The sequence below is a fragment of the Heterocephalus glaber genome, unplaced genomic scaffold, assembly GCF_053883595.1.
Source record: "Heterocephalus glaber isolate CG9 unplaced genomic scaffold, H.glaber_assembly_v1.0 deba00001662, whole genome shotgun sequence".
NCBI classification, from domain to species: domain Eukaryota; kingdom Metazoa; phylum Chordata; class Mammalia; order Rodentia; family Bathyergidae; genus Heterocephalus; species Heterocephalus glaber.
In genome coordinates, this window is record NW_028258403.1 from 2,457,000 (window position 1) to 2,469,777 (window position 12,778).

Genomic DNA, 12,778 nt, shown 5'->3' on the forward strand with positions numbered 1-12,778 from the left:
AGTGTTTGTATATCCTTTATTTAGGGATTCTTTAATTTCTTTCAGCAGTATGAGTCATTTTCATTTGTCATCAGACATATTTCATTAAATTTGTTCCTAAGCATTTTATGCTTTTTGATGCTATTGGCAGTATACAGAAATACAATGTATTTATATACATTATCTTTATTCCTATGACATTGTTAAATTCATTCATATATTTGTTAGATTTTTAAAATGTTTCCCCCCACCGGGCCGAGGATTTAGCTCAGTGGTTTTGCTGCCTGCTGCTCAAGTGCAAGGACCTGAGTTCGATACCCGGTACCAAAAAACAAAACAAAACAAAACAAACTTTTCCCCTACCCTGTTTTTGCAGTGTTGGCAATAGAACCCAGAGCCTTGCACATGCTTGGCAAGCACCCTACCATTGAGTTACACCCTCAATGCTTCTATAAACTTTTTTAGAGTTTTCTAGCTTCATAATGATGTCATCTGTAAATAAAGATAGTTTTACTTTGTCCTTTCAAATCTTTATGACATTGATTTCTTTTTCTTGTCTTGTACTGACTGGGTCCTCCAGAACAGTGTTTAGTAGAAGGAATGCACAATACAGAACAATTGACCCAACTCTAATTGAGAGCTCATAGATAATTGAAATGAAGGGATAAAGAGGAAGGGAAAGTGGGAGGAGTAGGGAAAAGGAAAGGAGGGAAAGGAATTAATATTAGAAAATAGGAAAAAATGGAAACAAAATCTTTCTTTGTAAATAGGGAGGGGTGGAGGGGTTGAAGGGAAGGCAGGGGAATAGGGGAAAAAATAAGAACCAAGATAGATTACTTAAAGGTGTAAATTCCCAGTGATGAATGTCGTTTATCTTGTATACCTAAAATATACCAATAAAATTAATAAAAAAATAATTGAAATGACAGAAAGTACTCAAAAGGACAAAGAATCAAACTAATCTATTAAATAAACCAAGAGAAGCTCATAAAAAATTAATACTTGCAAATTGACAAACAACTGTAGAATATTGTCAACCCCTTGTAATTCTCATATAAACTCAAGTAAAATAATAGTTTTATATATCTCTATGAAATAAGGCCCAGGTATCACTAGTATACATACAGTAAAACTTAGAAGAGAAACCTCTTTATGCCTTACATGCTGGACTTGTAGGGCCAGGGATTTAGTTGGGCTGGGGATGTACTCAAGAGGCACCATGCCTGCCTCGCAAGTGCAAGGTCTCAAGTTTGATCCCTGGTACCCCACCAAAAAATGCACTTATACACAGACAGATATTCATACCCATTAATATCTTTCATGCTGAAATAAATTCCCAGTGTTTTGTTTATTTGTTTGGCATATCAGTTACTCTATTTCATACAAGATGGTTGTAGCCTGATGAATTCAATTACTAAATAAAAAGTTGCTGAACAAACTTTTATATTGATAAATAATGATTCTCTCCCTTTTAAAAAGCCAACCACAGAACCAAGAGTCAAGATATTTTCATTTTATTCTTTACTCTTTATTCAGTGATTAACAAAACACTTTTTTTTTTGGTACCAGGGATCAAACTCAGGACATTGTGCTTTCAAGGGAGGCGGAGAACAAAACACATTTTTAATTTTGTCTAGAGTCTAAAATACATTCTGAGAACTGGAGAATGTTTTGTTTTATCTTCCCAGAGAGGTGTGGAGGTAATGAGATTGAAAATGGTTAGTATTAGAAATTTTGCTCGCTTTGAAAACAGTAAGCAAACATGACATCTTTCTGCCACAATTTTTTCAACTTTCACTCTAACAACTGCTAGAATTATCTCTTCTGTCATGTTGTACCTTTCCTCTGTGGCTGATTTCTGCACAAAGTGCTTCTATTTGGACTCCTTGGAAAGTTACATCTCCCTATTGTCTTCTGTTGCCTATAATAAAGGAGCATTTATTTTATGCAAATCTTATAATTCCCAAATTTGTCTCAGATATTCCACCAACCAGTACAAATGAATACTTTTACACTCTCTAGAGGATGATCTTTAAGAAAAAGACTACCCCCTGACCCCATACTGGGGATCGAACTCAGGACCTTGTGCTTGTGAGGCAGGCGTGGCACCACTGAGCTAAATCCCCAGCCCAGAAGAAGACTACTCTCTTAATTATTAGATTTGTCTGTTGGAAGTTAACTTGTGCTACCTGCAGAACACTCCAGGATACCTTCATAACCAGGTGTCTGTATAATGGAAATGGCTTTGTGTGACTTGAATTTCTCTCCCAAAATGTTTTCTGACAAAAATATCACAAAAGTATAGAAATGAGTTTTTGGCCTAGAGATTTATTGATTACATCTTCCCTGATGGCTTAGGAAATCCCAGGTGAATTTCAGGGTGATGTTCTCGCTGATGGAGTGAGAATGAACAGGTGATTCCCAATATGCCACACTCTTTTGTAAATACATGTATGAGACAGAATTGCCTAGAATATCCTTTACATATTCCCAGTCCACTCAGGATGCACTATTCTGCTACTGTTAAACTCAACTGAATTCTAGGCATTGGGTTATAGACCATGTTTTATTTTCTCCCAGCTCTTAGAGCAATATTGGGTGATAAATCATATATCACCATTTCTTTAATTACATCATTATGGTACCCATTATACTGGAAAAGATTCTACACACCTTATGAAAACATGGTAGGATGTTTTGTTATTTCTCCAATATCACTCTTTTTCTCTCTGCCTTAGAGTAGAAGAAATAAGCACCCTGATTTTTCACTTGTTGGAACAAGGTATGGTCTTTCCCAACATAGATCTTGGTGTCTGCCATTTCCATGGCTTGCAATATTCATCACCTCTCTTCTCATGGCTGGCTCCTTTTCATCGTTCACATATCAGCTTAAATGTAACTTCCTCAGAGAGTCTTTTGTTGGCCACTCAATCTAAAGACAGTCTTTTCCATGCTCTAATAGCACCTGCTCTATTTTTTTTAAACAGTACTTATTGTATCTATAATTAAATTTTATTCATATTTTTGTTTTCTATTTTCACTAGGCTCTAAGCTCAATGAAGGAGGGATTACATGTATGTTCTATTTGTAGCTATAACGTTGATATCTAGTACAAATTAGGTGCTCAGTAAATATTTGTTAAATTAATGAATAATAAAACATCTCCGTTTCATTGCTATAATGGAAGATTTTGCAGGACACTTGATAGTATTAATAACTTTAAAGGTTCAAAGTCTTCCTCAGCCACCAAAGCCGCATACAAACGCACACTGTCTGATTCACCAGTGTTTGCTCAGCTGTTTCTGTTTAGGCAAACATCTGAGTGAATGATGTCTAGGAATTGGAAGGGTTGTTTTGACCTTGGTCGTCACCCTAGCAGAAAAGCAGGAAGAGGCAGTGTGATGTAAGGAAAATAGCTTTGGCTTGGTTGATATGCTTGGGATCATTCATTTCCTATTTTTTTGTTTAACAATGCTGGGGATCAAACCCAAGCCATTGAGCATGGTAAGCACAAGCTCTACCACTGGGCTACATCATTAGTCCCCTTAAATCTTGTCTTCATTTTGAAGATGGATGACATAGGCATTCTATTTTCTCTCATCACTTCAGTTTTCTCATATATAAGTAAATATAATACCAACCTTCCAGGATTTTTGTAAGAATTAAGTAAATGCTTGAACCCTAGAACAATTTGCAGCACATGAAAGGTATTTGTAACCATAGCTATTCCTGTGATTGTTAGATATTAAGTCAGAGGATAATTTTATGTTTCACATAGTCATAAATATGGTCTACAACTCAATCTTTGCCAGGCATTTCTTTGGTTTGGAGCAGTAAGCATCCTAACAGTCCAGAATTTTTAATTTCTGTCTTTCTTCTCTTCCCTCCCCATTAACTTGTTCAAGGCATTTTTCATGTCTTCATTCCGAAGGGTATAGATGATGGGGTTCAGCAGAGGGGTGACAGCAGTGAAAAACACAGACACCACCTTGTCCTCTGGGAGGCTAGTGGATGGACGGGAATAGATGAAGATGCAGTGTCCCAGGAAGAGTGTGACCACGGTGAGGTGGGCTGCACAAGTGGACAGGGCCTTTCGCCTGCCCTCGGAGATCTGCTGCCTCAGATTCACCAGGATGACTGCATAGGAAAAGACAAGGACCACAAAACAGACCACAGAGATAAGTCCACTGTTGGAGACAATGAGGATCTCAATGATGTTGGTGTCAGTGCAGGCCAGTTTGATCACCTGAGGTACATCACAGAAGAAGTTGTCAATTGCATAAGGACCACAGTAGGGGAGGTTGATGGTGAGGGAGGTCAGGGCTATGGAGTGGATGGTTCCCCCTGTCCAGAGGGCCACAGCCAGCAGCATACATACCTTCCAGTTCATCACTGTCATGTACTGCAGGGGCTTACAGATGGCCACATACCGATCATAGGCCATGACAGTGAGAAGGAAGATCTCTGTGCAGGCAAAGAGGTGCAGGAAGAACATCTGGGTCACACAGGCATCAAAGGAGATGAGCTTCTCTGCCGACCAGGTGTCTCTCAGCATCTTGGGGACAGTGACAGTGGAGTGGCAGACATCAATGAAGGACAGATTACTGAGGAAGAAATACATGGGAGTATGGAGCCGGTGGTCATAGATGATAGTTATGACAATGAGGATGTTTCCAATCAGTGTCAGGACGTAAAAGATGAGGAACATGGAAAACACAGCCATCTGTACCTTCTGATTTACAGATAAACCACTAAGTTGAAAATATGTTACTACAGAAGTTTGATTGAGTAGGAAAGCCTTTTCCATTCTTTTTTGTTGGACACATCTGCCAAGAATTAAAAAAACCCAGTATACCATCTAGAATATGTGTTCAAATAGTTTCCCTCCCTCCCTCCCTCCCTCCCCCCCCCCTTCCTTCCTTCCTTCCTTCCTTCCTTCCTTCCTTCCTTCCTTCCTTGTTTTTTGGTTCTGGGGATTGAACCCATGGTCTCTTGCATGCCAGGTAAGTGCTATGACACTGAGCCAAACCCCTTGTGTTTCTTTTAAAAATTTCCATTCAGCATTTTAAATTATGCTGGATGCACAGCAGCTGCTAAACATACACTTTAGAATAATGTAATAGAAAATCTTGATTCACTAAGAGATATAAAACTATCTTGAAGAAGGAGAGGGAACAGCCCAATTGTCCATCAACTGGAGACTGGATAAAGAAGATGTGGTTTTTTTAATAAAATGGAGTACTACTCAGCCATAAAGAATGAGAAATTAGAGACATTTATAGCTAAATGGATGCACACTGAGGCGATACTCTTTAGTGAAATAAATAGGACACAAGTGCAAATACTGGATAGTTTCTCTGATGTGAGTAACTGAAAGTGTAAATAAGGACTAAAAGGTATAATAGATAATGTGAAATAGAAAGAAAAGGGGCAAAGGGGAAGGGGAAGTGGAAGGGGTAGGAGAAAGGAAAGAAGGGAATGCAATTAATACAAGGAAATGGAAAAATGGAAACAAAGTCTTTGTAAATAGGGAGGGATAGAGGGGTTGAAAGGGGGTGGGGGAAGGGGGAAAAATAAGAACCAAGATAGATTACATAAAAGTACAAATTTCCAATGATGAATGTCATTATATTGTATACCCAAAATGTACCAATAAAATTAATAAAAAAAGAGGAAGTCACCAAACAAATTTCTTCCCCTTTGTATGCTTAAATTTAGGATATAGATTTTTACAGAATACATTAAGGTTCTCCTTACTCTCTGCTTTTATTTTTGTTGTTGTTGTTTTGTTTTGTTTTTGGTACCCGGGATCAAACTCAGGACCTTGTGCTTGGGAGCCAGGAGCAGCACCATTGAGCTAAATCCCCAGCCCAAGGTTCTCCTTACTCTGAATAATTAATTTGTCTAAGGACCCACAAATCTGGACTTTGGACATGATTTTCTTTATTGTCCAGTTGACTGCACTTTTCATTAAGGTAAACTTTTTGCTCCCCTGTTGTTTTGTCATGGTATCCTGAGACTGTAATTTTCACGAGATGAACTAGCTTGCAGAGGGCAACAGCTTTTCACCAAACTGTTACACAACTGGCAATGTGGCTGTGATATTTTTGAACAGTTCTCTAGAGGAGACTGGATAAAGCCCTGGAAACCTCAAGAAGTCTGGAGAGAGGGAAAGGAGTCACATCTGTCCTTTGGTTCTCATCTGAAGTCAGCCTTGCTGATTTTTCTTTTTCTTTCTTTCTTTTTTTTGGTACTGGGGATTGAACTTGGAACCTTGTGCTTGTGAGGCAGACTGTGGAACCACTGAGCTAAATCCCCGACCCCAGCCTTGCTCATTTTTTTTTACTGAAGGCCAAGTCCAGGCCCAACAACATCACTGTCTTGAACAGATTATCTCCAGCACATTCCAAATTCCTGTTCTGATACCTGACTTACTGGTCCACAAGTAAATCAAAAGAAGTTATTTGCTTTTCTTTAGGATTATCCTATCTATGGCTCAAATGTCACTATTCTTTTTTATACCAACTGTATGCATTATATAGACTCACAGGATTTTAGTCCTTACAAAGGCTCGAGCGGATTACGGAATTTTACAAATAGAGAAAATAAGGCACAGAGAGGCAAGGCAAACTGGCTCAAGGTTACACAGAACTGGAGAACTGGAGTCATAGCAGGATCGGCAGCTCAGGTCTCCTGATCCCTCAGCCAGGCTTCATTGACTCTACTCCACTCTCATCTGAATTTTTGTGGTGATCAGCACAAGTGGACAGCTCAGCAGAGTGTGCCTCAGCAACCTCCCTCTTCCTCTCCAAGGTGTGCTGAGCCAGGCTGGGGTGTGATCTGTGGGAGCCTCTTTTTTTCTGGCTTGTTCTCTTCTGCCTCTTCCTTGGTACACAGCTTTTTAGAGTGGCCCACCCAAGGAAGCTGCTTTCCTTGGCTTTTTGGGCCTCATCATTCTGTGCTAATCATGGATCAACAGTGGTGCTTTATCAAGCCAACTCCCCACAGGACAGCTTGTAAAAAAAGAGTGTAGATCTAGAGATCATCGTGTTGAGCAAAATAGGCCAGACGCAGACAAATATTGCTTGTTCTTACTAATGTGTGGAATCTAAAACAGGTGACAGGAAAGTAGAAGGGAGCCTGTTATTAGACAAGAGGAAGGGAATAAGGGAGAGGGTGAGAGCAGTGTAAGGAGAAGTAATGGGTGAATGGATAATATCAAAACATAATATACACATTGAACTCCACCAAGAAACTAACAGGGAAGGGCAGGTCAAAGCTGGGAGCAAATGATCAAAGTATGTTATGTGCACATACAAATCTGCCAAAACAAAACCCATTAATCTGTATAACCAATATGCACTAATAAAAAAAGATGTAATAAAAGTGTATGGAAAGCTTGTCTTCTGCTCTCATCTCTTTTTCTTCTCAAATATTTCCTATACCTCCATAAGTCTAGTCTTCTGCAGATAATGGCTGGTTTTGTTTATATAAGAGGAAAGGCTGACAATTGTGTCAAATGGTAGCAAAGTGGGCTGTTTTTTTTTTTTTTTTTTGTTGTTGTTGTTTTGGTACCTGGGATCGAATTCAGGACCTTGTGCTTGCAAGGTAGGCACAGTGCCACTGAGCTAAATCCCTGGCCCGCAAAGTGGATTGTGACGAAGATATTTTGAGGGCAGGAGGATTAAAATTGAATTAAAAATTAAAAATTTAATGAGGCTAATGCCTTGCTTAATATTAACATCTTAATAAATGTAGCTATTTTAATTCTCTTATTAGCACAGATTTGCAGTACGTAATGATTACAGTCATCATGGGGAGGTACACGTACACAACACATCTTAATCTTTTCCTGCTTCTTCTTCCCATCCTCCCTCCTCCCTCCATCTCCTGGTCCCCTTCCTTTTTGCAAAAGATCTTGCTCCCTGTTTCCGATTATCTATCTTTTATTTTGGTCTTTAATTTATTTATACTTTGGGTTTCTCATATAAGAGAAACCATACAAAATTAAAACTTGTGTTGGACTTATTTCACTTAACATTATAGTCTCAAGGTGCATCCATTTTACTACAAATGAGAATTAATCTTATAATTTAGAAAAATTTCTTAGAACATTCACTAAAAGCTTTGGCTCAAAAAAAAAAAATCTGCTCTAAGTACGTAATAATTTACATCTGTTTTCATGCCTGTGAAATTGAAAGTTGAAGAACTGACCAAGAATGGAGGCCAGGTTTATTTTAAGATCAGTATGAAAAATTTTAACTGCACAAAGAAGAAAGGGTGTGCAGGCTGAGAACTCGCTCTGAAATGAAGACTTCTGTTTCTTCCTCATAGGATATGGATATACATTTTTAACTAACTCCCCACAAGCATTTTTCCAATTTCTATAAAGCCATGGGAAAAATATTTTGAATATGGAGCTAGAACCAACTGCAGCAGAAATTTTTTTTTGTATTAAATTCTTTTATTGGTACATTGTAAGTATACAACACAATTACATTTCTCATTGGGAATTGTACCTTTACATAATGCATCTTGGTTCTTATTTTTCCCCCATTCCTAGCCCTCCCTTCACCCCCTCCACCCTTCCCTATTTACAAAGACTTTATTTCCATTTTTTCCATTTCTCATCATTTTTCCTGTCCCTTCTTTCCTTTCCCCTGCCCCTCCCAATACCCCTACCCCTACCCCTTTGGACCTTTTCTTCCTATTTTTCATTATCGATTATTCATTCTAATCATTGGTACATTTTAGATATACAATATAATGACATTCATCATTGGAAATTTGCACCTTTACATAGTCTCTCTTGGTTCTTATTTTTCACCCTTGTCCAGCCCTCCCTTCAACCCCTCCAGTCCTTCCTATTTACAAAGATTTTCTTCCTATTTTTCCATTTTCTCATATTAATCCCATTCCCTTCTATCCTTTCCCCTAGCCCTCCCACTTCCTTCCCCTTTGCCCCTTTTCTTCCTATTTCACATTACCTATTATACATTTAGTCCTTATTTACAGTTAGAAATTTGGTATTAGTTTATGTCAAAAATATGGTGCACAAATTGCATATATTTTAAGAAGATGGAGGAAGGGTGATTATTATCAAAACCAGAATAAAGCTAAAATATTTAAAAAACTCACCAAATGCTTTCTGATGCTCTCAGTAATGCCAGAGGTAACTGGATTGTCAGCCCTATAGTTTCAATATCTTCTAGTTGCTGAAGTTTGAAGTTGGACAAGTCAAATAGTGTCATTTACCTTTGGTTTTTTTTTTTTTTGCATAAGAAAGGTGAGAACCCTGGAGATTCCTCTGGGCCTTGTTCAGTTTTGGAGATAAGCCACAGAAGATGTACTTGGTAATACTTTCTGATGAGTGGTACTATTCAAGATTTTTGCAAAAATCACATCTTTGTGATTATTATATTTTTTTCAATATATCAAAACGTAATTCTGCTGTAAGATTTTTCTAGTACCTAGGTTTCCAGTTAACTGAAGATGTGCTAACTTTAGTTAGCTTCGATACTGAGGAGGAATCTCAGAGAAGAAAGCAGCATAGGAATGTTATTTGCACTTTTTCAGATTGTAGTGATAAATAGAAGGGATAAAAGCCAGTCCATCACTTCTGCAGGGCATCTTGCTTAATCAGGGTACTTCTAAAACAAAAATTGACCTAACAGTGTGGCCAAAGCTTCTTGTTTCCTTTGCAGCACACTCTTTAGGTGCAAGTGTCGCACTGTTCATTTCCAATGGAATATTCCACTTTCAGTACTGAGGGAGACCTGCAGGGAAGAAAGCAGTGGCACTGACAGCTGGGATATAGGCTGTGTTTTGAGTTAGTTATATAGGGGGGTGTTCATCTGAATTTATAAGCAATGATGTCAGCTTGCCCTAGCTGCTAGTCAGAAAAAGTTAATTCTGTGGAGACTTTGCAAATGTCACTAAGAGAATTTGATGAAAAAGCAGGATTTAAACATCTAAACTTTTAGGGCACATTTCTAATGTAATTATAATTGAACTACTATTGAGTGGTTGCCTACTAAATGCTAATGTATTGGGAGATTAATTTTTGTGTTTTCTTATTTAACACGTATAAAAATACAGAGATGAGAGAAGGGCCAAGGAGGCGAGAATTTAGTTAGCTCTCTCATAGGTTAAATGCTTTGACTCTGGAGCCAAATTGTCTGGGTGCAAATTCCAAAGTCCTAGATGTGTGAATTGAAGAAATTACTTAATGTCTCTAGTCCTCAATTCTCTCACCAATGAAATTGGTGAATTCTTTTAGAACTCTTGAAGTTTTTAAAAAAACATATGGCACTTAGTGTGTTACATATATTATAATTATGTAATATGCAATTCAAGCTAAAAACCAAAGCAAAGCAAAACAAGAAATAACTTCCTGGCCACAACCAGCCAACATTTTTTGCTTTAATTGTTTGCTTTTTCAGGGAGGTATTTTTTTTGTTTTTTTGAGACAGAGTCTCACTGTATAGTTCAGGCTGGTCTTGGACTCACTATGTAGGCCAGGGTGGGCTCAAACTCATGATTATCCACCTATCTCAGCCTTCTTGAGTGCTGAGATTAAAGACATGTGTCACCATGCCCAGTTTATTTGTTGTTTTATGTAGTAGTGAACTTAGAATTTCTTACCCAAATTCTCCTTTTACTTTTCCTGTTTAGATATATAGGGTGATTTTTATGGCTTATGTCTAGATGTTCCCCTAAAGCCTCACGGGGTCATAGGTGTGGCTTTTCATAGATGGCTAGATCTAGAGTGTGTGATGCTGGGGTTAAGTATGTGATGCTGGGTTCAAGGATGTGTGATTACTAAATTAGTCCTCTGATGAGTTTGGCATAGTTCTGGGTGTGGATTATGGGAAGGCCCTCCCTGGGTGAGAGTGCTACTGCCCTAAGTGTGTGTAGCCTGGATAGAATATAAGCATGTTACTGCTTGGTTACTTTGCTGCTTTGCTGCCTTCTGCCCACCATGAACTGTTTCTCCTTTGTGATGCCTATCTGCCATGCCACCCTGCCTTGGAGCCAGCTAACTACAGACTGAAACCTCTACAAACTGAGCTATAGTAAACTTTTCTTCCTTTAACTTTGAGTGTCAGGTATTTTGTGTCAGTGATGAGAAAAATAGCTAAGACAGTGGTGGTTTAAATTAGTGAAGGAAGAATTCAAATGGAAGAGATAAAGATTATATTTTGATTCTTAAAAATTTAAATTTATTTTAGTGGGTACATAAAACATAAAATTGTGCATATAATAGGGTGCCATGATGTTTTGATGCATGCATACATTGTATAAAGTTTAAGTCAGAACAAACATGTCTACCTCCCAAGTATGTATCATTTCTTTATGATGAAAACATTCAAAATGTTTTCTTCTTTATGGTTATCTATAGCCACCTTACTGTGAAACAGCACAATGGAGTTTCTTCTCTTACCTGACTACAATATAGTACCCATCGATCAACCTCTCCCTTTCCCTTTTTATTTCCTACTCTTCCCCACCTCTGGTAACCACCATTCAACTCTCAATTTATGAGAGATCAACTTTACAAAATAGTCTACATTTGGGAGAGATCATGAAGTACTTGTCTTGTGGTGCCTGACTTATTTCACTTAGCATAATGCTCTCCAGTTCCATCCATGTTGTAGTGAATGACAGGACTTCATTCTTTTTAGATGGCTGAATAGTATACCCTTGTGCATATATAACCCTGCCCCCATTTTTTATCCATTCATTGGTTGGATAGTTAGGGGCATCATATTTCTTGGTCATCATGAACAATGCAGCAATGAACCTGGGAATGTAGATGTCTCTTTGACATACTGATTTCATTTCCTTTGGATACACAGTAGTGAAATTGCTGGATCTTATGGAAATTTTATTTTATATTTTTTGAGGATCCTCCATGCTGTTTTCCATAATGGTTGTACTAATTTACATTTATACCAACATTGTACAAAAGTTCCCTTTTCTCTACATTCTTGACAGCACTTTTAATCTTTAATCCTTATAACCCCCCCTTTCTGAGGATCAGACATGGGGCCTCTTGAATGCCAATCATGTGCTTTATCAATGAGCTATGCCTCCAGCTCCAGAATTAATCTTTTCTTATAGCCTTTTTGATTTGATTCAAATAGCCATTTTTACTGGAGTGAGCTCATTATTACCTGAATTTAAATTTCCAGAGGGAATAGTTTTGTGGAATAGTAGGGTAACTTAAATAAAGGTTATGGAACTAGAAATAAGCCTTCTAGACAACTCTTCATGCCACAGTGTGTAGAAGAGAAGATGGTAATTAAAGAAATATGGCCAGAAATTACAGAAAATGTATATTCCTACAGCTTTGTGTCTTTGGTTTCTTTTCCCCAGTTACTTGTATCATCTTTGATCAGAGGCCAGGCTTGGCTGCATTAAAAAACTTGGATCTTCCCTAACTTTTGCTACCTGGCCAATGTGGGACTTGCATTGTCACTGTAATTGCCTTGGAAATCAGGCAATTAGGAGTGGGATGGCTATATTAATTCTCTGTACTTTTGGAATTGAGATACTTTATTATAGTCATGATATACCAAGAGCAACAAGAAAATGATATTCAAGTGATTGTACGGCAATTACTATTACCATTGTCACTGATAAAATGCAAGGTTGAGAAATTAATACTTGATCTCCTTTTATTAAAGTTTTTGTACTTTATTCTTACCTCTTACTTCTCTCTGACTGTACACAGACTAGGACTTAGGTGTCTCAAGCTTTCCTGCCTGGAAGTCTGCCTGTTCCAAAACTCTGACTT

At 38.0% G+C, this 12,778-nt stretch overlaps 1 protein-coding gene and 1 long non-coding RNA gene across 2 annotated transcripts in view; one reads left to right on the forward strand and one right to left on the reverse strand.

Annotated features, from left to right (window-relative positions):
- Positions 1 to 12,778, forward strand: part of LOC147822312 (uncharacterized) — a 117,210-nt gene that overhangs the window by 63,435 nt on the left and 40,997 nt on the right. The window lies entirely within an intron of this gene.
- On the reverse strand, positions 1,247 to 4,864 carry Or4e1 (olfactory receptor family 4 subfamily E member 1). The gene has a single exon (XM_087197281.1). The coding sequence runs from the start codon at positions 4,835 to 4,837 to the stop codon at positions 3,839 to 3,841; it is 999 nt and encodes a 332-aa protein (XP_087053407.1). The 5' UTR covers positions 4,838 to 4,864; the 3' UTR covers positions 1,247 to 3,838.

Bases quoted from the DNA above. Each gene is read 5' to 3' on its own strand.
- Or4e1 (XM_087197281.1), bottom strand. From the start codon at position 4,837: ATGGTATACTGGGTTTTTTTAATTCTTGGCAGATGTGTCCAACAAAAA.